Source organism: Rissa tridactyla, chromosome Z, assembly GCF_028500815.1.
Source record: "Rissa tridactyla isolate bRisTri1 chromosome Z, bRisTri1.patW.cur.20221130, whole genome shotgun sequence".
Classification (NCBI taxonomy): Eukaryota; Metazoa; Chordata; class Aves; order Charadriiformes; family Laridae; genus Rissa; species Rissa tridactyla.
In genome coordinates, this window is record NC_071497.1 from 66,111,006 (window position 1) to 66,138,209 (window position 27,204).

Genomic DNA, 27,204 nt, shown 5'->3' on the forward strand with positions numbered 1-27,204 from the left:
GGATCTTTTAAAAGTTAGAATATTTTTGGAAGGCGTGGTAAGAGAGCACGTGGATCAAAGCCAATGGGACCCCTGGTTCAAAGCTTGCTGATGATTAGAGGCAGGCACTACAATTGCATAATTAGTTGTAAAAAGTTCAGCCTATTCTGTGTCAGTTCTCAAGCAAACTGTTCAAATGCCCTTCTTCGAATGAGCCTGAAAATGATGCTGGCTGGCTCAGTGATATTGAAGCTGTGCCCTTTCCAGCCTAGTCTGCAGAAGTTTTTGATTTATTCTCTTGGAAATGCTGTCCAAGCCAATGTCTGGTTTGGTCTTTGTTTTAGTGTCCCTCTTGTCCCATGATAGTGACCTCAGTGCGGTCTGCTGTGAATTTCATACTGTTAAGGAAAGACCCTTGCTTGCCAGGTTTCAGTATGACTGAAATGACCGTTTACGTTCAATGCCATGTAGGGTCCAGGACATTTGAGAAAACATATAAAGTGACTCAGTCAATATAGGCGCAGGCAGTGTTTTTATGCTTGGTAACACTATGATTAGTGACTTAATTGCTGACATGTGTTTCCATTCTTTAAGCGCCAGAGATTTGAGCTGGAAAAATGTTAGGAAGCATTCTTTGAACCTCTAATGGTGGCGGGAGCCTTCATAAAATCTTAGCATTTGTGGCAACTCAAATGCCGCAATCGCCTATTAAAAGGATTTTCTCCCTTATTACCAAATTCCTCTTGGTACCAGCCAGTTCGTAACTGTTGTGCTTGCTGTTATGCACATGCACAGATAGCCCTTCCAAATGAATCTGACTTTCAGCTCTAGAGGTCTACGTTTCCATGAAGTCCTTACTCATATTTATCATCATTGCCATCATTTGTCTTTGATTCACAGATAGTGATTACATTTGCATTTTTGGCAAGCAGGACGTTCACAGCTGTGAAGCAATGTATTTTCCTTCTTCGAATTTCCATTCTTGGAAAAGGCTGGAAATGAATAACTAGGAAATGACATTTTGTAAAGCCATCACAGCTTTTAATCTTGTCCAGACAGCTTTTCCACCTCAGAAATTCATCCTCTCCTGTATCAGTAAGATGACCTTATAACTTTGTTACTGATATTGTGCATTTGCAACTTTCTCACAATTATTTACTTCAACTGTAAAATATAACTTTGTATTTGTGCTATCAGTATCATTACACAGTTTTAGATGAGGGGGGATTGTATTTTTCAGTTTCTAGTGACTCTTCAGAACATTTTTTTTAATCACCTAAAACTGACTGATTTCCTACCTAGTAGTTATTTTCTCCGTGGTTTCTGGTACTAGAAATAGAAGTCCAGTATAACTCCTTGTAATTGAAAGCAAAACACTGTAATTCTTTTGTCATTAAGATAGACCAGCTGTTCTCTCTGTCTTCTCCCAATTTCTCTGTTTCAGATACTGATCATGGTAATATTTGGGCTTTTGCTTCAAATTAAGATTTTATGTTAATTTAAATATTCATTGGCAATTAGGAATCCAGAATGATGAAACAAAGAAAAGATTACTTTCCAGTAAGTTTTCAGTTACTTTCAGAAGTCCTTGGAAGAGACTATTGAAACACAATAATAATAAAATGATAATGTTAATTAAAAATCCACTGCAGTTGTTTTAACTGAAGAAGAAAATCTAAGGGCTAGCAGCTCTTGGAATGTAATTTGCTTATGAGCACATCTCTTTTCTTCAGTCTTTCATGAGAAGTATTGGTAAATAGAATTTCGTTTGCTAGAGATCCTATGTTGTGTTGCTTCCTCCTTCTCCACACACATATCTAATCCATTCCACCTTTGCCTGCTGTTCTTCTCTAAGTGTATGAATATTCTCTATCATGTTACGGATTTTATCATAATAATCCTCATGAACCAATGATTTTGAGAGCAGCCTACTGAACCTCTTTGGTATTGCTGTAGTATCTCCGTGCGGGTCTGGACCAGCGTCTGGTTTCAGAGTATTCTCCTAGTTATTTTAATGTTAAATTAGCCTCAGACATCGTATGCATTGAAGCAAAAGAAAAGGCCCCATTTCGTGATATTTAGCTTTGCAGTCAGCTCTTGTGCAATATTCTTTATTGCAGCTGCTTGGAAAATAAATTAAATCCAGCTTTCCATAAAGGATGAACAGAGAGACAATCACAAACATTACTGTGTAACATAATAGTTCACAAACATTAAAAATATACAGATATTCCCATTATTGGTTATTTCACTTTCTCAGGTGTCAGGGAATTGTATGAACTTTGTATTTGAAGTATAAGCATTGAAGTATATTCCCCTCCTTTCTTCTCTACTTTAAATACTACTTGTTTTGTTTTCATCAGACTCCTCATGTCACAAGCACCCTTGTAGAAATCTCTGAAATTGTACAAACCCATGAATATTCTGTAAATTTATGCTTTCTGTTTCTAAGTTGCACTACTATGTTGACACTTAGGTTTGTTAGTGAAAACTGTATTGGCATTTCACTCACACTATCCTTTTTAATAGCATGCCTTTCTCATGTAAGGTAGCTTCTCATCTGCTGGCAAAGAGCCATGGCTGGAGGGGGTAAAAAAAGAATAGTACAAGAAAATATGTACTGTCTAGGCTTCCTTAAGGCACAACTGCCCGAGTCCCAGGAGGAGACGTTCGCCCACGTGCTGTCCTGGCAGGGCTGTATAGTAGGGTATGCCAAGCACGTCTTTCGCTGCTGTCAAGTTTTTTTCCTTTAGACCTCGGTAGTGTTTTGTCTGCTGCAATAATTGCTCTTAACAATTCTTTTTTTAAAAAAATTCTATAGTCCTTTCTCTAAAAAAAAAAAAAACGTTCTATAAAAAAAGAGATAATCTCATTCTTCCTGAAAGGAGAGTTTATAATGATTTTCTGTGTCTTACAGAAGTACAGCATAGAGTGGACAGAAAATAAAACCCACAGTTTAAAAAAAAACATCTAATCAGCTTCTTGCCTGAAGTGAAAAATATTTTCTTTTTTTTTTCTAAGCTTTTTTTTATAAAATTTCTTTCAATATTTTTGGTGACCTTTTTTTTCCTCTTTTCTGTTTTTTCCTTGGGGTTTTTTGGGGTTTTTTTTGTTTGTTTTTACCCATTGTTCTCTCCATTTCCTTCCAAATGTTACAGAAATACCAGGTCTAATGTCTTCTTCCACTCCATTTTTATTGATGAGAAGGTCTTGAAAAGTAGATGTAACAAAAAAGGTAAATAAGCAAGTCTTTCTTTCCTTCTGTTCTTCCAATCCCTTCACAGGTTTCCTATGAGTAAAAACAGTAAAACTGCTAAATTTCTCTTTTTCCCACCGAAATCCATTTTTGATAGGTTCTTAAAAAGCAGTGTTTCTGAGATTTCTACTGCTTTTCCTACTATTCCCTGTAATATTAATTTTAGCTCTTGTAAAATCTTTTTTTTCTTTTTTATTTTTCCTTTTATGACCAGAGCTCTTAGCACTTTACAAAGCACCCATTTCGCAGGTAGGGAAATGGAAGCACAGAAGGGGATAAAATGATTCACTCCGGATGACTCATCCAGTGAAAGAACAGGTTTTTGTATCCTCTCACCCTGCTTCATTCCTGCAAAAGAAAAGAATGAAACAAAGGATTTCCTAATAGCTTATGTAGTAAACCAGCAGTGTCCCTCCCTCGGCTGCATGAGGAGCCCTGCATCTGCTTAAGGTATATGCTTGAGAGCCCAGGGCTTTGAGAATGGTAGGCTAGATGTGGTGATGGATGGTGCGTGCAGGGCGGGCGGCCACGTGTGTGATCAGCGTAGCAGGGCTTTGGACATGTAGGTTGAGTTCTGCAGAAAAGAACTCCTTGACAAGGACTTCTTATTTGGCAAAATCGTTGGTTCTCCAGGGAGCACTTCACAGGATGGAGTAACGAGGTGTCAGGGGAAAAAAGTTGGAGACCAAGCTTGTTCCAGAAGCAACAATGTTACAGTGACATTTTTTCAGATGTAGGGACTGGTGCTAGATGCTGGCATTTCTCCTTCTTGGACTCTTGGATTGCACGTTTTGTAATGTTTCCAGAGTGATATAATTACCTCCTTGGCGCCAGCAATTACGGCGTGTCCTGTCCCAATTTTAGTAATGACATCGGTATCAAGGAAATAGACTTTTGGAATCAAGTTGCCAAACAGCTTTTTTGCACAAAGTACTATAAATCATACGCAAATTTTCCTGAAAATGCGAAATGACTGAATTCAAGAGATGCCCTTATGTGCTTGATTTATTTTGTTGTTAGTTGTTGTTTGGGTTTTTTTCTCTATTTGTAAACAGATGGCATTTTAATCGTTTCATCCTCAGAAACTCTGTAGTTCAGTTGTTATGGTTTGGTTAACAGTTGAACTTGATGATTGCAAAGGTCTCTTCCAGCCAAAATGATTCTATGACCAAACTTTGCAATGCTTTCCGTAGTTTAAACATGCAGTCCTCTGGTGTTAGAGGGGGGGCTTGCAGAAAGGATGAGGAAAGGCAGCACATTTTGCCTGATGGAGAATGGCAGCAGAAGAGCAGTTCCAGCAGGGAGGACGGTTGCTGGACGAGCACGGCAGTGGGCAATCAGTCTGTTTCTCTCCCAAATTCTTAATGCGAACTGGAGCACAAAGTTCACTCTCTGGAATTGGTTTGTGCTTACAGATAACTCCATAACTGATGAGTAAAGCTGGAGCTGTCCTCGGATGTACTGATAGTTCTATAGATGCATATTTCTGTATGGGGCAGGCTGAGTTGTAAATTTTAGTAAAACACATTCGTACTGCTTTGTGAAGAGAATGTTTGATTTTGTTTTGCAATACACAGTGATTTTTAACAGCTTTGGCTTGTCAGATCACTCACATTTAAAAAAAAAAAAGAAAAAAGTGTTTTTTTTTTTCAATTCCCATTTCAACCCACTACATCACATCTGCTTCAAAGTTTGTTTAATACTGGAAAAAAATGCCTTGTTACAAGTAAAGAGCGTAAACTGATATTTCTGTTACTGCATTCCTCCACAGAGAAAGACTCATTTTGGTGAGACATGCTTAGCTTAGCTCTGTGTGTGGCATTTGAAGACTGTAGCAGCTAATGTTTTGGTTTTTCTTGTTTCTAGTTAATTTGTGAGTAGTTCTTGAGAAGTCATATACTTCTGCTCATTTACATATTATACCAAATGAGAGTTCCATAATATGTGTAGTAATATTACAACTCATGATATGTTCTCTGTTTTGTTACTAGTTAAAGCCCTGTATTTATAGTTTCATAGCTTTTGCTTTATAGCTTTTGCTTTTAGAGTCCAACAGTCATATGGGCAATAGGGATCTTACAGTGACTAACAGAAACTTTGTAGACAAAATAGGAGTGCAAGAGATTTTAGCAAGAACGTGTGTATATTATGATAGCAGTTAGTTGTAATGAGACTATGAATGAGATATTCCATTGACCTTGAAGTCTGCAGAAGATGAGGTTAATCAAACATGCATTATAACCAAAAAGGAGCGTGCACTTGTTCATCTGTATACTAACTATTAGAAAGCGAATCTGTAACACTGTATTTGAAGTCTGAAATTTCTGGTAGTCTTCCGGGAATGGTGTTGATAGTGCTACAGTAGGCTGAAAAAGAAAACTGCAAAAAACAAGAGCAAATGCAAGAGTTTAGAGAGATTAGGCCATCTCTCCAACATGTGCACAAATGAATACGTAATAACCTCATATCCATGTTACTACGATTGAAAAGTCAAGGACAAAAGATGGAAATGCCAACATTACAATTGACTTAGGAACCTTGGTTTGGTCCTGTGCATAAATAATTTGACGAAGACTTTACCTATAAGATTCTGTAGTGCTTTTACTTCACTGAGTGTACAGAATGAATGCAACTCAATTAATGAGATATTTGGTATTCTGTTATTTTCTTGCTGCTCACTCTATTGCCATATGCTTTATTGACAACCTGCTATTCACACCTATTGGAAAAGTAGTTACAGTGCTTTCATTGGCTTTTCTATAGTGTTCATCACTATGATACTTTACCACTTCTCAGAGATAATTACATTAATTTTCGTATCATCCATGTGATACGAGGAAGTACTATCATCCTTGCTTAACATAAGGAGAATTAAAACACAGAGATCAAAGTGAAAGTATTCCCTAAATTGAGTATGCAAAATGAGATGTCTAGGACTTCCTTTTTTTGATCTACTTGTCATAGAATGACTCATATATTCAGAGCATAGTTTTCATGAAAGGGTGAAGCTGAATGGCTGGGATACACTGGGGAAGTATCAATTCTACTTCCTGGCACTTACCGTCTTCCATTGGCATTCTCTTCTGGCCACTACTGTAGACAGAATAGTGGATCTGAGGGACCTTTGATCCACCCAGTAGCTGTTCAGATGTTCTGAATTAATCTGTATTTTTAAGTGCTGATATCCACATAGCTCAATCAACAGCCATTCGGAGTGGATACCTCAAGAATGAGAAACACGTAATTAGTGACGTATGATAAAGTTGGTGTAAGTGACTAGTTCAATATCAAGTGCTCCACAACTTGGGCAAATATTATTCCAGTTGCTGATGATAAAAGCACTTTTACCCTTCTGTAGTCCTTTGCCTGATTCAATACCCACCTTCTGCAGTGAATAGGACAAATATCCCACTGGCAGGGGCTTGTTCATCAGAGCCCTTTTGGACCCTGAGCAAGGCAGGAGCTTTTTTAGAAATAATATAGTATCACTTAATATTTTTTTCAGTAATGCAGATACATGAGGTGACTGACTTAAGGTTGGCCTAAGCTTATGAATTTTTGAAATTTATGAAGATATTCACAGAATCAGCAAAAAAAGAAGCATTTTGCAGGCACTTGGCTAAATTCCACTTCTTAGCTGCAAAATATGAGTCACTAGAGTATCTCACAAAACAGCTTCCAGTTTCTTTTTTAAATATAAAAAATTATGCATTTCTCTGCCACTTTCTCATCAGCGGTTGACCCATTTTCCCTCAAAAAAAAAACGGAAGGAAAATTTCAGCACCACTGGACATAATTTAGTAATGGTAAAAAGAAAATACAGTCTTACAATGCAGCACGTCAGGCAGCACTCTCACGTGATATTATTAGGCATTATAATAATATAATATAGCATTAAAATAATTTTTAAAAAAACAAGGAAAAAAGCACCAAATGATCCATTATTGTAAGTTTTGGATTATTTATGAGAATTATCTTTCTTGACATACCAGGTACTCAGTGAATGCCCTCAGGGTCTACAATCAGGATAAAATAAAATACAATATGAGCGCATACACTCAAGATATTCCAGTCTCGGCACCCTTCCAAGGCAGGCTCCTGACCTTTTTCTTTCCCTTTAAAGGTTGTTGCTTATGTGTGGCAAAGCCCTAGCAAGGATTTCGAGAAACCAAATCTTGAAGCGGACCTTGATACATTTAGTAGAAGTCTAGGGAAGGGGAAGCAACTAAAAATGTAGCAAATTTGCTAAACTAAATACAATACAAAAAATGCAAATAATAATAATAAAAAAAAAATCCAAGCACCCAGAATATAAAGAACTGAAATGGAAAGGATTTCAATGAAACAATTTCAAAAAAGCAAAGTACAAAAAAATTTAGAGCCCTGAAGCTCTTAGTAGCTTGAACTTTTGAGCTTTTAACAATACATGCCATGATTTAAGTGATAGTTGCTACTAACATATCCCCACACGAATCCTTGTGGAAGTAGAAATCATATGCGATTTATTGCCAGCAATTATTTATTGCAATTAGAGAAATTTTACAGCAGTGTGAGAAAAAACTTTCCTTGTCAAATGTAATTATATCTCCTTTTCATGGAGCTTTCATCGGCATAGGGAATCTAGAGCAACAGTAGAAGACATTTTCTTTTCCTAAAGAGACAACTGCAATTTCTTATTCCAGCTGCCTCCTGTACACTCTCCTCTGAAGCTGGCCTTGGTTTCTGGTAGATATCTATGTTTGCACATTGTACTGGTGAAACAAACCATCGTATCTTCTATGTGCAGGGTTCTTACAGTTTGGGCTACAGACCTTCTTCTCTTCAGGCTTTTCTGTCCACAGCCCTTACCCATTTTCTGGAAGACCTGATTTTGGAAGACAGGTTGGCTTAAGCCAGGTTGTGCAAGCAACTGTAATAATTATGAGTTGGGTGATGCTGAGGGATGTGGCCTCCTCTTGTCATGACAATCAGATCTCCTGGCTCTTTGGACCTCCTTCTGTGCCACATTTTCTGGGACAGGAGAGTAGCGAGGAGTAACCACAACTGCTTTTTTCCTGTCACCTTCTGGCTGGGACACTCTTTGCACAAGATCTCTGTCGCTAAACACACGGTATGTGTAACCATACCTTCTGTGACCATGCCAAGTGTTTATCATCGTTGTGGCTATATATGATGATTCTTCAGAACAAGGTGTTTGCCAGGAATCTTCCCAGTGCATACTATTCTTAGCCCTGGGAAACATTTATACCTATTTTCTGGATTTTGTGTGCTTTCATCAGTACTGTAGGGTATTAACTTAAATATTACAGGTCTCAGAAATTACCTTTTTTCCTACATACTTGCTTTATCACACCACTAATTCAGAAAGGATATATAGAAAGAATTTGGCCACTTCTGATAATGGCATCCGACTGAAATTGGATGCGGCTGAGGTCTTTCAGTGTATTGGATTTTCCTTCTCTTGCAGCAGTCTGCTTCTCAACCATGATCTTACATTCATTTTCATATTTTAGTTTTTCCCGAAAGAAAGGTGTTCTGCTAATATGTTAGGGGACCTGCATTTTAATCAGGATTAATGAGTATGCTTGATGGATGGCTTGCATATTTTTGTGAATTGCTAGATAAACATTTTAAATTGCTTTAATATTTGATTCCAGTACATTTAAAATCAGAGGGCTGGAGCACCTCTGCTATGAGGACAGGCTGAGAGGGTTGGGGTTGTTCAGCCTGGAGAAGAGAAGGCTCCGGGGAGACCTTATTGTAGCCTTCCAGTGTCTAAAGGGGGCCTGCAGGAAAGCTGGAGAGGGACTTTTTACAAGGGCATGCAGTGATGGGACAAGGGGTAATGGCATTAAACTGGAAGAGGGGAGATTTAAATTAGATATTAGGAAGAAATTCTTTCCTGTGAGGGTGGTGAGACACTGGAAGAGGTTGCCCAGGGAAGCTGTGGATGCCCCATCCCTGGAGGTGTTCAAGGCCAGGCTGGATGGGGCTTTGGTCTAGTGGGAGGTGTCCCTGCCCAGGGCAGGGGGTTGGAACCAGATGATCTTTAAGGTCCCTTCCAACTATAACCAGTCTATGATTCTATGATTCTATGATTTAAGTGAATGGTGACAGATAGACTATAATTAAATAATGATAATAATAAAGGGGAGAATGATCGGTCATGCTGATACTGTACTCCCAGCAATGCTGTGGCACTGACAGGCGCCCGCAGCAGTGGGAGCCAGTGGGTGGCTGGGAACAGCTGGCTGACAGGCTGTTCAGGAGCACCCCAGGATTTGCTGCATTCTCCTTTTCATGTCTGGATTAAGTCGTTCTATTTTTCAGCCTTCCTTACCTCAGGGTACCCCAAATAATCCCATTGTTCCATAATTTCTGCAGATTTTCTCATTCAGGTCTCAATCTGCCACAGATTTTACCAGAAACCTTGGGGAAAACAGTTATTGTCTCAGTGGTCTTTTTTTTTTATTATCTAAAAATGGCAATACTAATCCCAGTATGATTATTAGATCAGAGGAACCATACAAAGTGACTTAAACCTAGAAGAAACAGATTATCACGTTTCTTGGAAATTATTTTGCATTTTGTTTCTTTTGCGTTTTTTGTTTGCCTTTTTATTATACTGCAATAAGACAGCTACTTCAGCTTCAGAGAAGCATCAAAACACCAAATCCATGTAACAGGATCTGGAATGGGGCACTCTCAGCTGAGCGTTAGTAGGAAGATGTTCAGTTGCAAGAGCCACATTCAGAGAATGAAAATTGCCGGGTGTGGGACAATCCCCTCTCTTTGAGGAAAGAATAAAAGGATTCACAAAATGAATCCCAGTATGGCTGAGCTCAACAAGCAAATTGTTTTAATAGATGGAACGAAGTGTTGTGTGCCAAATGCATAGACCACTGGGGTATAATTAAGAATAATGAGGTGACATTATGAAAAGTACACCTTGAATTGAGTATAAGGAGACTGTTCAAAGCAAAACACCCAAAGATATAGAGCAGTCATCACAGGAGACTCCTTGCTTGGAAACTTAAAAACAAAACACAAAACAGTTTGTTTAGAGGGATCAGCAACACTTCCCTAAGACGCTTGCTAGAAAATCACAAGATGGAAGCTCAAATAGATAGTTGGAGTTCTTTTGCCAGAACGTTTGAGTATACTAATTCTTACAAACCTTTTTGCTTCAGTGTATTTTTTGTCCTACACATGCTCTGTTCGCCTGTTATCTGAGCTTTAATATTAGGTCTAAGCCCTGTTACACTCTAAATGTTTCCAAACACTGTTATGCCAAGAGCGAAAGCCAAGTTTTACTGCTACAAGCAAATTTCATTAAATGTCACATTTTCGTCTTTTGCTTGCAGTTTTAATACTGGAAAATCTATCCACACCACTTCTAAAAATGGAGTTAATCATAGGGCTTGCTTGCTGAGTCGCTTAACTGGAAACCCAAAGCCACAAGTAGATAGTTGGCTTAAATTCTCCAGTGGTACATGAAAATTAAGATTTAGATCATATGTTCCTTTTAATATCATTTGCTTACAATTCGCTGGACATATTTTTAAAAACAATGGAAGGCAAAAGTTTTTGTTAACATTGCTAGAGAGAAAAAAAATCAGGTCACATATAAATGATTTTTTTTTTTCCGAATGTAGAGAGATGATAAAAATCTCCTTCTAAGATATCAGTATAAATATTTCTCTTTTTTTCTCTCATTTTCCTGAGGTCTAGTTTTTACTAGGCATGGGGGAAGAGAAAAGCAGAAGGTGGAAACCAGATGTGGTCTCTCCTGCATCACTGAGTTGACACTGTCAGAAAGGAAACATTTTGAAAGGTCCCAAGGAGAGAATTAATATAAGAAAAAAATTTTAGGCCTGCTATTCAGGCAGAATGTAGTGAGCTCTTAGACCTTGTGTGCAATGAATCCTGGAGATATATGTGCCTCAAATCAAAGCAGGACAGTTTAAAGTTTTGTTCTTAGATGTGATGGATATATTCTGCATTAGTTATATGTTATTTCAGTAGGACGGACCATTTTAGTTACTGTGGAACTCGTGCCCATTGTGACTTCTCTAAAAAAAAAACAAAACAAAATAAAACAAAAATCCCCAACAAAAAGCTACAGGATTAAGTTGCTAAACTCTCAGTAATAAGGAAGACCACCATTAAGGTTTTCTATGCAGCCTAAATTACAAGCTCTTGTGCATATTCGTTATGATGCCATAACATGTTATGTAACGAAAAGTTCTATTTTGTACACAGATCTTCCCCTTTTTTCTATTAGCAGCCTTGCAGAGAGTAGGAGAGCGTTATTTAAGGACTCAAAAGGAAGTCCACGGCAGGTTTTTTTCACTGTGTAAAGAAGCTGTGCAGTCATTAACAATGTAGTGCTGCTGAAACCCAGGACCCAGAACCTCTCCTGTCCTTGCCACAGATTCCTACTGTTGCCTGAAGCCAATCATTAATAATCTTCCCAAAGGTTGCTTGTGATATTGTTACTTCTTGTCCACGGGGGAGATCAGTCATGAATGTTTACAAGTCGCTCAAGAGAGTTCACCACTTTTATCTCCATCTTGGTACAGAGCCTGTGTGATACACCGTGGGCCAGACGTGCAAACATGATCAATAGCCAAAAAAGGAAAAAAGGCTGAACTTCCATCTCATGTCTTGTTTGTCATCACTGAACACTGAGTAAGACAGGCTCTAAGGATAAACAGAATCCACTAAAGTCATAAAATATTTTGTCAAAATGCAGACATGAAGTTGCTGAATTAGCGTTGGCTTTTCATAGCTTTGGCACCTCTGGATTTCCAGCAAAGCTCTCTGAACATAGAAAATTCTGTGATGTGTGCCGTGCCAAATGCTCCTATCACTAAAAGCAGCTTCAGTTTGCAGGTGGTGTGCAAAGTGTCCAAAGCTGGCTGCAGAACAATGTGGAAAATTCTGTCTTTAAATGGCCACTTTCTGCCTGTGAAACGATGGCAAAACAGGTCCTGTGCCTCCAGTAGTAACTTCCACGCTCCTTCCTTTCCAAAGACCACCTTCCACCAGAAGTGCAAGGAGGCTGACGAACGTGCTAGGGAGAGAGTAACTTCTGGTGTGTCACTGAACGTGCACTTTTTAATTCACAGTATATTCTTGCTGTGACTTAAAACTTAACAGGAGTGGAAAGATAAATATGAGGCAACCTCAGATAACTTTCTGCAATTTCTGGCCACTCAAACTAAAACACTTATCCTATTTTGTATCTTAAACTTTAAAGAAAGTTCAAGAAAGAACAAACAACTTGTGTGAAAGTCTTCAATTCCCCATTCTCATTCTCTGCTCATTTGTTGCAGTGTGATCAGCAGCGCCATTTCTTGCAAACAAGACTTGTGATTCAGCCAAAGAAACGATTTATTTCATTTTCAGTAACACATTTTTCATTTAGATTTCTACAAGCTTTCATATCTGAAAGTGTTAGCAAATGTCTCAGTTAAGTAAGAGCTAAACAAGGCACTTTGCTGCATTTTAAAAACTTTTTAATGTAAACATATGTTTCTGGCAAACCAGTGCTGTATTGACATTCCCCTTTGCCTGTAGAACTGAACATTTTTTTTCTTGATGCTTATTTACATAAAAGACATTTTCGTTAGGCAGTATGAGCCAAATCCTAGCTGTTTTATTTGGACCCCGTTCATTGCTTTTGATACCCATCTAGTGGACGCAACACAGTATCGCAGGATAAAATTCCAGTCGCAACAGCCAAGTGCAAGTCTTGCACATACTTGTAGTTATTTGGTGTTGCAAACCGCGGGGCCTCTCCCAGCCAATGAAACTGCGGTCTTATCTAATGGACTTCTAAATTTAAAAAAAATCACTATTTTCTAATCTGACAGTGAAATCATTCATAGAAGCCTGTCTTAGTTTCTGACTGGGAGAAATAAGACTCGTAATAAAATAGTTATATCATGTCGACAATAGGTGAGTAAAGAAAATAAAACAAATCTGCAAATAAAACCATATGTTCCTTTAAACCAATAAAATACCTTTTAATCAGCTGAATAATTAAGTCCACTGTTAAACAAATCAATTTAATAGACATTATTAAAAATTTTCCTGCTGTGAGAAGACTTACCTTTACCTTCATTTATTTCTATCCCACTTTTAACTTATGCTCTAGAGTTTTCAGAAAAGCTAATATACATTTGAAATTATACTGCCATTGCAGAAGTTAGTCTTATTGAGCACAGGAGTAAACAATCCTCTTCTTTTTTACCTAAAATTGCCTGAAAGATCTGCCCTCCTGAACTCAATAGAAAAACAAAACATACAGACTGTGTATTGTTCAGGAGTCTCTGCATTCTTGTAGCTATTTAAAGACAAAAGTTATTTTATTTAGGCAATGAAATAAAAGTGTTGGGCAATTTGGATGCAACGAGCTCACCCTTCATTGGCATTGTGAGTATTTTGTGCTCCAGGAATACTCAGAAATTCAAACTCAAAAATACTGATTGCTAGTGAATAATAGTAATCAAGCTAGTAGGAGTCATAGAATCATAGAATGGTTTGGGTTGGAAGTGACATTAAAGATCATCTTGTTCCAGCACCCTGGCCATGGCCAAGGACACTTTCCACTAGACCAGGCTGCTCAAAGCCCCGTCCAGCCTGGCCTTGAACACTTCCAGGGACGGGGCATCCACAACTTCTGTGGGCAACCTGTTCCAGTGCCTCACCACCCTCACAGTAAAGAATTTCTTCCTGATATCTAATCTAAATCTACCCTCTTTCAGTTTGAAGCCGTTACCCTGTGTCCTATCATTACATTCCCTGATAAAAGAGTCCCTCCCCATCCTTCTTGTAGGTCCCCTTTAGGTACTGGAAGGTCCTGGAGCCTTCTGTTCTCTTCTCCAGGCTATACAACCCCAACTCTCTCAGGCTGTCTTCATAGGAGAGGTGTTCTGGCCACCTCTGATCATCTTTGTGGGCCTCCCGCGGACTCGCTCAACCAAGTCCATGTCATTCTTATGTTGTGGGCCCCAGAGCTGAACACAGTACTCCAGGTGGGGTCTCACCAGAGCAGAATAGAGGGGCAGAATCACCTCCCTCAACCTGCTGGCCACACTGCTTTTGATGCAGCTGAGGATGAGGTTGGCTTTCTGGGCTGCGAGCGCACATTGCCAGCTCATGTTGAGCTTCTTGTCAACCAACACCCCCAAATCCTTCTCCTCTGGGCTGCTCTCAATCCATTCTCCACTAAGCCTGTATTTGTGCCTGGGGTTGCTCTGACCCAGCTGCACGACCTTGCACTTGGCCTTGTTGATCTTCATGAAGTTCACATGGGCTCACCTTTCAAGGGCCTTGTTGATCTTCATGAGGTTCACATGGGCTCACCTTTCAAGGGCCTTGTTGATCTTCATGAGGTTCACATGGGCTCACCTTTCAAGCCCGTCCGGGTCCCTCTGGATGGCATCCCTTCCCTCCAGCATGTCAACGGCTCTACACAGCTTGGTGTCATCAGCACACTTGCTGAAGGTGCACTCAATTCCACTGCCCATGTTGCCATGGTATGGCAATATTATGGTATTAACTTATGGCACTGTAAGCTGCAAAGGCTGTTTGACTGTAGTATTCATGCTATCCTGCCCTTGCCAATATGTTTTTCAATATCTTTTTGTGAGCAGATCTCACAATGATCACAAAGGTGCAATGAATAGGGAAAATGAAATTAAAAGAGGAACTTTGCGTTGTGCAAGATCACCCAGCAGGCTGGTGGCAGAACTCTCATTTGATGCCTAAGGGATTAAGCTTTGTTAGCTTGAGATTGGTTATGTCATGTAGTAGTAGCACATTTGAGGACACAGAAAAAGTATTTAGGTGTAATCAAAGGAAATCAAATTTGGGAAGAAGTGTATATGTTAGGATTTAGTGACAGTGAATTGTTCTGAAAACTACAGTGAAAAGAGGATTAAATTGCTAAGCTCTCTTGAAGTTTGTTTAATACCATTTTCTGAATAGTTTTCTTGAAAAAGAAACAGTTTTGCTTTTCTACATTCAAACTGTGAAAGATGAGTACAAAATAAATAATATCATCTGAGAGGGGCAGAAAGCTTGCAGTTCCAGGAACATGTGCAAAATAACAATGAAATAAACCATGAAGCCAAGATCTATTCTGTGCCAGGCAATGTGCATCTCTGTCAAAATAGGCAATATATGTTTCTTTGATTAGTTCATTTAACAGCAGAAAAAAGGCCAGGGAATGCTGTCAGTTCAGTAAAACATTAAAGTGGCAACCTCACTGCGACCTCAGGTCAATGGTGGATAACAGAAAGAAACCAGCCAGTGCAGAGAGTAGCATGTACCTGCTGTGACACCTGCATCAGCGTGAAGTCTAATCAATAGCTGACATATACTGAACATTTTCTCTTCCGCCATCACTAGATACAATTGAAAACTGGTGGGTGTCCTTCACATGAACACTTTTTTTCATGGGTTCATTACCAAATGGGTTCATTACCAATACATAACATGATGCTAACACTTATCCGCATTTAAAAAATCATGTGAAAGATGCCCTGTTCATCCCTCATTCCTAAATGCTTTAGCATTATTATTTAAGTTCCCATTAGTATGGCAGATGAGCCCAAGTAGTTATAAGCCAAGGTCTCATGCACACCTTTCCTACTATGCTGTAAAACTAAAACTGATCTTTGGTTTTATAGAGACACAACCAACTAGAGAACAAAAGTCATCTTCCATTTCTAGCTGGATAAAATGTGCTCCATCCCATCAGGTGGAGACATAATCTTGCTAATCCATACTTTTTTAACCTCTGAGATTGCACACCACAACACGTTAAGTCTAAAAATGTCTAAAAATGGAGCCACATGCTCCAAAACGACTCCATACAGTACCAAATGCAGCTGTTGGGCTGCTAAGCAACACGGGTTGCCATGAGCACGTACTTCCAACACTGCCCACCCTGCACTGGTTTCTAATTGATTGCAGACTCTTTGCATTGATTTTCAAAGCCCTTTGTGGAAACGTCACAGACTACGTGAAAGAGCATCTTCTCTTTCCATCTCTTTCTTTCCCTCCCCTCACGCTTGAGCCTCTCATGAACGGCAGTGTTTCCTAGGAATGATAAACCTGTTTACCACTCTTGGTACCAAATGCAATAACTAGCAGTGCTGGATCTAAACTGTGTAGTTCAAAGACACGAATGGCCACAGAAGTCGCACTGCTTGGCAGTAAGCAAAGAGCTCATTTCTTCAATCTGTTGTAAAATAGCAACTCTAATGCACGCAAATGTGCCCAAGCACACACATATGCCTTAATCCCAACCCAGCACTTTGTTTATTGTGGTAAAACAAAATGTGTTCTTGAAAGTTTTGGGTAGTAATGAAATATTAGGGTTGGGTACTTGATAGCAAAAGAGATTTCACCTGCCTTAACAGTGGGAGACGGGATAATGAGGGTGCAGCTCAGGAGGGATGGGGCACGAGGAAGAAAACAATGAAACATTGTGTTTCCTCAGGTATAGAGCTCATGGATACTCTACCTGCAGAGAAGCATAAGGCTTCCTGTATTCCTAATAGTAATTTTTTTCTCTACCAGATTTATTTTCCTTCACGCTGCTCTTTTTGGTTATCAGTAATTTTAAAGTGTGTTTCTTGTGTGCCTTGTTTTTTGGCTTAGTGGTGGACTTGACCGGGTCTTTATTTCCCCATTATTATCAAGACGCAATTGCTTAGTGATAAATTTGTCAGAAGAGTGTTTATTACTTTCAAAATTCTTATGTCAATGTCATAAATCTTTTTCTCATTTCTTTTGCAGTTTCGATGTAGACAATGGTACCTCATCGGGACGAAGTCCCTTGGATCCCATGACGAGCCCTGGATCAGGGCTGATTCTTCAGGCAAATTTTGTCCACAGTCAACGTAGGGAGTCTTTCCTTTACCGGTCAGATAGTGATTATGACCTTTCTCCAAAGTCCATGTCCAGGAACTCCTCCATTGCCAGTGATATGTAAGTACATTATAACATACTTATAGCCTATGTTTTGTCCTCTGTCTTAAGATTTTTCCAGCCACAAGAAATTTCTTTTGAAAATCAGAGACAGTAATCACTTATCCTACTGAAATAATGGATAATTGTTTATTTCTTTAAAGAAGCTTGTACTTGCTTCAGCAGTTTTCTGAAGGTAAGGATGGATATAATGAGGGTGTACTTGATGTGTTTATGCACTTTATTAGCTTTGACAGAATAATGAAAACAGTCAATACTGGTATATTAAAACACTAAGGAGAACTTTGATTTCCTGGCTAGCACGTTATTTTCCAGAGAAGTAATACAAACTCAATTTCTGCTTCTTACTATTCTTAAGAAAAAAATCCATTCATTTGCACCAGGTATTTTTAGGCTTTTAGAGAAAGGATTTTCCAGCTGGCAGAAATTAATAAATTCAGGAGAGGCAAAAATGATCTCAAATACCCTCTTAACTAAATAGCAAACTTATACCAAAAGGCTTTTGGAAAGTTATTCTATCTGCTCTCACTGTTCTTCTGGGATGTGTGTATTTTCTGCTAGTGGGTCATACTTTTCAAGTATTGTAGACCCCGGGTTGCATGGGTACTGGAAGTCAGGTGCAAATCTCTTGTTTATTTGTAAGACAATAAAAACATGTTAAATGTTGTAGCTTCTAGTCACTTGTAAGTAGTAGAAATTAAGAATAACTAATGTTTTTTGGTTTGTTTTCCATATCTGCTACAAATTTCACTGCCAAGTAGGCATTTATGGTTCAATTATAAATGAGTAAAATAAAGGGCTAGGCTTGTAAGAGTCCCCTAGCAAATGAGGAAGTCTAAAGCAAATGAGGCAAAATCCAATCAGTGTCCTCTTTAAAAAATAACAGTACGCACAACGAAGCAAGAAGGTTTTCATAATAATGAGTGAAATTTCCCCTGGTATTTAACCTGCAGTCATTATAATTGAACACTCCTACTTTTAGCTTACTTATTTTTAGAAATGTTGATTAGTCCATCTAATTATAGCTCTCTTCCTATGTCAGTGTCAAGATGAGAAAAACTCATGCCTTTACAGAGGTTTTGTGGAAGGTCCATACCTTAGTTAAGCCCTTTAGACTGAAGTACTTAGCAAGCTTTGTGCCCCTTGTGACCAATTTTGGTTGAGACAAAATGAGTGAGAAAAAGACCAACCCATCTTGCCTTGTCATAAGAAAAAACACATTTCACTTGCAAATAGTGACCACCAGTAAATCTTCCTCTGACAGATAACCTTTCTCTTAGATGGACAGGAGTCGAGCTTTTAGTGTGGCACCTGTGCCAGGATACCATTTGGAAAGACTTTTACATTCAGGGGGACAATCCAGCTCGCTGTATTGCTTAGATGAGTCATTTCAATTAAGAATTCAATTAGTGCTCCATCCTTGAACTCGTAATCCACTTCTGCGTTTCCTAGAATTCTGGGTAATATTTCAGCACATGGCAGTAAATTGGATAAATGATTTAATTACTGAAACACTGAGCACACTTTTTCCTTTGGATATTTGTATCTGTTCTTTCTTTTAAAATTTTCTTAAAACACATCTGTGTATAAAATTTATTGGAGCTCACATGTGGATAGATTTTCAGAGTCTCCTGTTACAGAGGAGCTGTTATACTAAGGTAAATATCCTGTCACTGTTTAGGCTGGGATGATATTAAGAAATGTAAAAGGCAAGTTTTTCTAACCGTGGAATATTAATCATATATCAGCAAGCCTAATTAAAATAATCCTGACTATATCACAGAAATGAAGTAAAATAAAAATAAGGAATTAAAGAGGGGAAGGTTTCAAAAGATAAAATAGCAAGGGAAAAAAAATACCACAAAACTCTTTATATATGGGTTCAAGCAGAAACTAGCTGTGCTCATGGAACGGAAATCCACTGGAGATTATTAAAATAGAGAATCCACTCTGGTTCAGGTGGTTCCTAAACAAGGTGGAGCCTGGAAGAGTTGTCAGGGGAAGTATAACACAAATGTTGTATTACTCCCAAATTATCCTGTTTACCTTTTGCATCTATCTACATGCTTAATTTTAAGTATTACATATTTCTTAAGCATAAGCAAAATATCCTACAAAATATACACATTATTCAGGTAATGCAGATGAATTAATTGTATATAACAGTTTAACCTAGAATCCCCTGATTCTTCAGTACTTGAGTTACCAACCTTTATATTTCACTTTGTAAAGCAAAATAGAAAGCAAAAGGCATGCATCTTTTATTTGGAAGGAGTATAACATAAAGATTTCTGTCGCATCCATTACTCTCAAGTAGTGTGCTTACAGTAATACCTTCCATTTCAGTAGCAGCAGATGAAACAAAACCAAAACTTCAAGATTTTAGTCAAATATGGAGTGTCGTGATCAAATACCACCAGTGGATGGCAGTGCTAAAGTACTGAATTCATCATTCTCTCATTATTTCTCATTATATTCTCTCGGCAGCAGCTCTGAGCTCCACCAAGGAAGGGAACAGAGTCATGCTCAGTTCTTTGGAAATCCAAGATGAAAAGATGGGCTCTGCCACAAACAACTTAAAGTTGAAGCATAAGATGATAACCAAGAGACTAACAAAGTCACATACTATCTCCAGGAGAAGGTGCAACGTGAGTCTCTATGCCCAAAGTAATAAACCTCACAGAGCAACCAAAGGCAGTTTCATTCAGAGAGCTCAGATGGAAGGTAACAGAAACAAAGGCAGAGAAGGCAGGGGTGAAAAGATTTTCAAAAATCAGAGAGGCTAAACTACATCTTAAAGCGAGGAGACAGGTTAGCTAAGGAAAAGAATAAAAGACAGGATGAGTGCAAAGCTGCTCAGATGAGAGAAGGTTAGTGAGACAAATGTGGGTGCAGTTATGGCATTGAAAGAGGCAGAAAAAGCAGCTGCATGGTAAGAAAGGGAAAACAAATAAAAAGGAGTGGGAGTCAGTAACATATTTTTTCAGTTACCTCTTGGAAGAAATAGCATGGTCCTAGATATGAGGAGATGAGAAAAGCCATTCTAGGTTGTGAACTGAAGAGGCAGGTGGTTTAGACAGGAACATGCAAAGTCCAAGACTGAAGAGCACAGTTGCATTGTGAAACCTGGCTAAGGGATTTACAGCAGAGACATGAGGATGTGCAAGAGAAAGAGAAGTAAATGAGCAAGCCAGTGCGGATCAGTGAGCCAATCTGAGGAATTACGGGGCACAATCTGTGATGACAGACAGGAAAAAAATTTTAAAGAGAAGGAGAATAAAGAATGGAAAATTGGAAAGAAAAGGAAAAAAAAAAAGTCCCCAACAGCACAGTTGCAATGCTGGGAAAAAAGGGAACAGAAACCAAAACGTGACAGAAGTCATCAGTGTTGTACTGGAAGAATTGTCAGGTTTTCATTTGTAGGCATCAGTGAAGCAGGGAGCTTTGAATGTGGGTGTCTTGCAGAGGTGGCCTGATTACTTAATACTTACCTGTTAGAACTGCTGTTGCTGCTCCAAACTAGCAAATGCAGACCGAGGTGGCAGTGGTTAACACTTTTTATGTCTTTCTTCCTAAGGGATCACTGCTCTGATTAACGAAGCATGAGACTGAATTTGTAGATAATCACCATTTTAGGAAAAAACAGGTCTCTAACTAGGTTAAAAAATGGATTCTTCAGTGAAATCATGAGCACTCTCATGAACATTAGAAAGAAGCCAATAAGTGGTCCACTAGCTAGGGCAGAGCCCGTGTTTTAACGGCCACTCTGAAGGGAGAAAAGCATGCGCAGTCCCCCTGTGAGCCTGAAGAAGCAGACCAGAGTGTAGCAGACCAGACCACAGGACCAAGACACTCTCGGTACAGGAGTCTGTCTGAGCTCCACTGTGTCTTCTGCATGTATCTAGGGGAAAAGGCATGTGACAATAGGCACTCCTTAAGTCTACCCTCTTCCCATTTCCACAAGGTCACAGAAGACAGCTCGGAGGCAACATCCTGGCTTTGGCCAACTGAACCTCACTCATTGAGAAAGTAGCCGGTATGGGGAGCTTTATGGGCTTCTTTAGAGAGACTCAGCACTGTTTCCTCGATCAACGGAAATATCAATATAAGCTCTAATTAGTATAATTACGCAAAATTTGCAAACTTCTAGTAAAGCGTGCTTCCATGTTTTAAGCACCATAACCCAGCCAGGGAACGCTGACCGTAGGGAACTAACTGCAGGGTCATTGGCCTGGTGATCTGCTAAATCGCCAAATGGCTACCAGTACACCTATTCCCTAAACTGGCCAGCCTGCTGCTATTCTGCCAGTGCCTTCTGTAGATAATAGCATCCCTCTGCTGCTATCCCTGGTAGAACAAATGTCAAGAGGATGCAATTTACTCCAGGGTTTTTTTCCCTATAACTACAGTATTATCCTGCCTCCTCCTAGAGGACCTGCTGCTTTCTAAACTGTATTTGAATGTATCTGTAAACCTTGGCTCCACGTTTACCAAAAAAAAACAACCAAAAAACCCCGCTCTTTTATTATCCAAACCCAAACGTGCTCTACTTTGGAGCAAAAAGAGCCTCTGTAGTTTGATAAACATGGGTATTGGCATACGGAGATTTGGGTTGTTTTATTGGGATGAGTTATCCCCTTCTTCAAGAGCTGGAGAAATAGTTGTGTGATTTTTAATTTGTATATTTTTTTCCCAAATAAGGTCAAAATATTCTGTAATTTTCCAAAGAATAGAGTAACAGAATTATTCTGTCTGCAAAAATTACCTGAAATAAAGGGAAATTCCAAGGCAGGGAATTCCCTTGTCAGTGACTGGCAGGTCTGGTCCTGACCTGAATCTGCAAACGGGCTGAAATATCCCTGTAACTGCCATGTGGAACAACTGCCAGAGAAGAGAATTTTTGAGGTAAACTTAAACACATGTTTCCCAGTTCTTGACAGTATGTTCAGCTTTTAAAAACATTGCATTGTATTCATTCTGAATCAGATTCGTAAAGGGAATGTACTTTAGAATAATGGCAGACGAAGACGGCAAACCTGTACAGTTAATAAGGTTCGCCTGAGCCTTTAATATGCCAATAATATAATGAAATGAGGACATATTTTCTCAATCAGGACAGGAAGCCAAATTACTAGAGATACAGCTTATCCTCCTGTTTCTGAGCCAGGAATGCCTGGATTTATTAATAAAATGCTATCAGTATGCATCTGAAGTTGTGGAGGGAAAAAACCTTTTCCCTGAAATGTTCTGGTCAAGCCTCTAGGAGAGCAAAAACGACATGCAGTTACCAAGCAGATTAATTGCACTTCAGGTTAACACATTAGAAATAATTGCCTTTCTTTCTAGGTAAACTGGTGTTGGAATTCCTTGTGATTTATCAGATTCTCTTCTCAGAATCTGTGATATTATTTTATCACAGATATTACTCACTGAAAAGAGACAGTTAAACTTCAAAGACCCACATGCTTTAAAAAATATTAGGATGCATTTTCTATGTGTGTTTCAGCTGAGAAACATTTATTTGTCCATAGAAAGAAATGTACTTACATGGCTTTAGAAAAAATTGGCCAATATTTTGCTTCGCTGAGTTTTGGTTTTTTGTTCTTAAAATCTTTTAAATTTAATAAATCCCCAAGTTGCATCTTAAATTAAGCTAAGTAATTAGTAAGTCACTTACAATCTTATTTTGAGTTATAAAGAAAAAAATGTTGAAAAAAGACCACTGTGTCCTTTCCAGTTGCTACGGTCATTTTACAAGTGGAATCCAAAACAAAGAACTTAGTAATATCCAGTTTGCTTAAATTTAAATAATAAGTTTGCACTGTCTTCATTAGTGATGAGGAATCAGTTAAATGGTAAACAAAAAGAGAATATTTTCACATTGAGAAGGCTGCTTTTTAATTCAGGAGATTCTAAGGTGTTCTAATATGCCTTTATGTGGTTGCTGAAGTGGGATTTTTTTTTTATGAAATGCAAATTTATTTTATCTTACATTCAGACAATACAGAATCATTACTGGTTTTATGTCCGAATGCTAAAACCTAATCATTTTCAAAATATAGCTCTCAGTTGTTAAACATGTTGCTTCCCCTTCAAACACTTTTAACTTATCAGGCCTTTTTTTACCCCTCTTCTGGAAAGAATGGGGGTTTAAAACAAAATGGCGAGTTACTGCTCCTGTGCTAAACAAAGCAGACCGAATTCCTAAACCTCTTCAGTCAAAGGTGGTATGTTATTAAAAACATGGTACCACAACTGATTCTTAGCTGGGATTTCAGCTACATCGCACCACCACTCATCCCCGGGTTTGCTCGGCAGCAGAGGGGAGGGGGGAGGGTGCCTTTTATGTGTGCCCACGTCTGCACACAAGTCTGAAGGATGGGACCACAGTGGAGGAAGGGAGCTTTGTAAAGAGGGATTCGAATGTTTTGGGAGATGCCTCTTACGCTGTTTTTACAGCTCACTGATCAACGACACGTACAGGCTGAACATATTTCACAACCCAGGAGAAGGTTAGCTCTTGCTTCACCCCTTGGGGCACAAACAACGCCGGGTGTGCGTGCGATGGCGCTAGTGCTGTGTTAGCTGTAGAGTTCATTCCCTGAAAACGGACAAACTGAAATTCTGATGGGTTTGCCTTGTTTTTCTTGAAGTCTTCTTGTTTCTTCTTATATACACATACTTTTAGGAGCCTTTGAATTTTGTTATGGGACCCTTTTTTCTAAATCTTGAAGCTTAGACAGTCAGCCTGTGGCTGGCTGAGAGCAAGCTCGCTCAGGCTGGTAAGGTACCTTGAGTAGGTGCTGTTCTCAGCAGCTCTGCTGTCATTTCTTTTAGAGAGGAAATCGTTCAGCCTGCATCAGTAGGAGATTCACATGGCAAGTCATGTATCCTTGCTCTTCAGAAGTAACACAATCATATCAGTTCTTAACGCTTAAGCATATGGGACAGGGACAAACAAGGAACCAAATGTCTGCTTGCTTAAAAGCAGTTGAAGGTAATACGTTTTATTTTCATTTGCAATAAGCTAAGAGTTTATGTGTGTCAGCTAATGCAATCAAAACTGATTAATAGTAACTCATTAAGCTGCACTAACGTGATTGCTTTCAGTCATGTGTGCACACCCACTCATTAATTTTCTCTAACCTGAGAAGAAAACAAACCTATCCTTTAGTCACTGACGCTTGTTTCTTTTACAGCCTTGCTTAGAGCTAAATGATAATTTCTGTTGTATGAACAGTCCAGCAACGGCACTGCTGAATTGGCCTGGACTCTTCTTACTGACTTCAGATCTTTTCTGGTTCAAAGTCCTACATCCTCTGGCTTAATCCAGCCCCTCCTTCGACACACAAACCAAACCCCCACACCGCAGTAGCTTCTTTCCCCTTGCCATTGCCTCAGTGACTCCCAGGCAAACTGCCTTCTGATTTTAGAGGGAAAATCAGCTATGCCAATGAAATGCTCTAGCAAGTCCCTGCTCTGTTTCTTTTTAGGACTGAATAATTCTCTGTCAGACTTAATGCAGGCCAGTTGATCAGAGTTGCCCACCATTCTTCTGTCTTCTAAATGGTCTGCTATGTTAGGGTAGCATTAAAGGGTTGAAGCTTGGTGGCTGTTTGGGGCAATATGATGCAGGTGATATTTTGAGTTGTCCTGTGTTTTCTTATCTTGCATGTCATGCTGGTGGCCCACTATATCAGTACCTTCATGATTTCCTCAGGCAGATTTGTGATCTGTCAGACCACAAGTCAGATGTGTGAGTGCAGTGTCTTTGGAAAACGTTTAAGCTTTCAGATGTGTGAGTGCAGTGTCTTTGGAAAACGTTTAAGCTTTCAGAGCAAGGAAGTAACTGGGTCTGACACAAGAGGCCTTGATCTTCCTTGAACTCTTCCAAAGGTGCTGTGATACTCTCATGGGAGATAGAAGAAGCCTGATAGTGTTCCTATAGCATATTATATGGAATGGGGAAAATAGTAGTACTTCCCATTATTTCAGTTGGTTAGCTGATTCCGATTCCAGCCCATCCAGCAATCCTGAATTAAGTTTCTGAATTCAATAGGTCTTGGTTCATATCACCATCACTGAGATGTAGTTAGCTGCCTTGTCACCCAGAAAAGTCTCTTGTTTCTAGTCTGCTCAAAAGTGCAGGTGCTGTGATATGATGCTGGTGATGCACAATCAGGTGCACAGGTAGCCAGGTAACACTTCCTGATACTGGCTGGATTAAATCTCAGAATACTGATTTAAAAACACCTTGATATTCATTGTTCCTTTACAGCCCTTTAGGCATTCTGTCTTTCCAAGTCCTGAGATCACCTTGGGTGCTAATGCAGTTCAAGTGGAAGTAAGATTGTAATTTAGGTAACCTAACACTGACGACAGAGCAGACTCTGAGTATCAAAGGCTTCTTTCAAGCCTAATAAAGGCTTCAGGTATCTTCAGGAATTGAGATGCTAAAAAGGTGGCATGAAAAAACAAAGTACTTTCTTGTACAAATTGTCGATTATACCTGGAAAGATCCAGGTACATTAGTACATGGCATATCTTGGTGTGTATTAGCCATGTGTAATAATAAACATTTGTTTTGGGCTTTCTTTTGGATCTCTGATCATAAGATGGCCAAGTATTGTTTTCATCATTAACATGCCATAGTGGAGTAATTTGATTTGTGCTCCATATGAAGTAAATTGGGCTGTTTGAAAACACTTATATCTGCAGTATTTGCCAGTGATATTTATACTGGAGAAATGATTTTTCCCTTTGGTATGTCTTCCTAAGTCTAACTTGCTTAGTTAGATAGTCCAAGCGAAACTATTATAACAAGCCTTTCTTTTTGGCTGGGGTTAATGGACTTCTCAGGGACTGTGGCTTTTCTGAGGCAATCCTCTTCTATCTGGTTAAGCTCAATTGAAATTAAGTAGATTAAACTCTCCAGAAGTCCCAATATTACAGCAATACTTTTGACTAATTAGGGCAAGCTCTGTTGCAGTATTAGAAAGAAGTATCAGGAGGACAGAACTGCACGGTGTTATAGAACAGTGTTCAGAAACACTCAGACAACAGCTAACAAGAGCCTGCATCATTCAGGGTCTAATTTCTGTCTACTGTGTGATAGAACAAGTGGTTTCAAGTAGCTCTTTGTAAAAATCCTTTAAGGTACATGTTCCCAGAAATAAAGAAAAGCTCTGGGAAAAAACAACGCCCTTCTCTGTAGCTCATGACTCCATCAACAAGTTCAATTGCTTGCTGTCTCAAACCTAAATTGCAACCTGCTCACAGTGTCACAGTCTCTAGTCCCTGGCATAGGTGCCTGATCATCCCCCAAATGGTGCTCAGCCTTTCAATGAGGTGCCAGTCACTGACAGCCACTGATTGTCCAGGAAAAGCTGTAAGCCAGTTTCTGTCCCACCGCATAACACAGGCACAACATTGAGAGGTGCCTCTTATCCCCAGTCAGCCTTCGCTTCTGGAACCAGGCCGGGGCTGTCTCATATTAGGACTAGAAAATTGTTTTTGAAGTCTTTCGAAATTGAGATGACCTGACTTAAGCACTGTTCCTGCAGAATAAACTACCTTGGGGTGCTGTGATTTCTGACTCCGCAAAATCAGCATGACAAACCAACCCATTTGGATTCTCCAAATGCAGATGATAATAAAGTGTAAGTTGCTGCACTGGAGCAGCCAGCCACCCCTCCTGCTCACTGTCCTGAGAGCACAGCTTCTGCCAGCTGGTATCATTACATGATGTTTCCGTCACTGTGTCAGAGCGCAATCTAGAATCAGATTTCATTCCTGCTAAAATCTGTATCTGAGCAACACAGATATTTTCAGCATACCTAATTCGTATGTTTCTTCTGTGTTTACTTGGCTTCACCTATGAAATGTTATTGGGGCAGGAAAAAAAATCCTGGGAATTAGGGTAAACCATCACCTTACTTTCTGTTCTCCGTTTGCGGTTTTGC

General features: G+C 39.2%; 1 protein-coding gene across 9 annotated transcripts in view; it reads left to right on the forward strand.

Annotated features, from left to right (window-relative positions):
• The window catches only part of PDE4D (phosphodiesterase 4D), a 624,128-nt gene that overhangs the window by 485,490 nt on the left and 111,434 nt on the right, over positions 1 to 27,204 (forward strand). For all 9 annotated transcript variants that reach the window (XR_008463832.1, XM_054185815.1, XM_054185814.1 and 6 more), the window contains one exon: positions 17,051 to 17,242. Coding sequence is in view for 8 of the 9 variants with exons in the window: in XM_054185815.1 (XP_054041790.1) it covers positions 17,051 to 17,242 (192 nt within the window). In the remaining variant the exon portion in view is untranslated. The remainder of the gene's footprint in view (positions 1 to 17,050; positions 17,243 to 27,204) is intronic.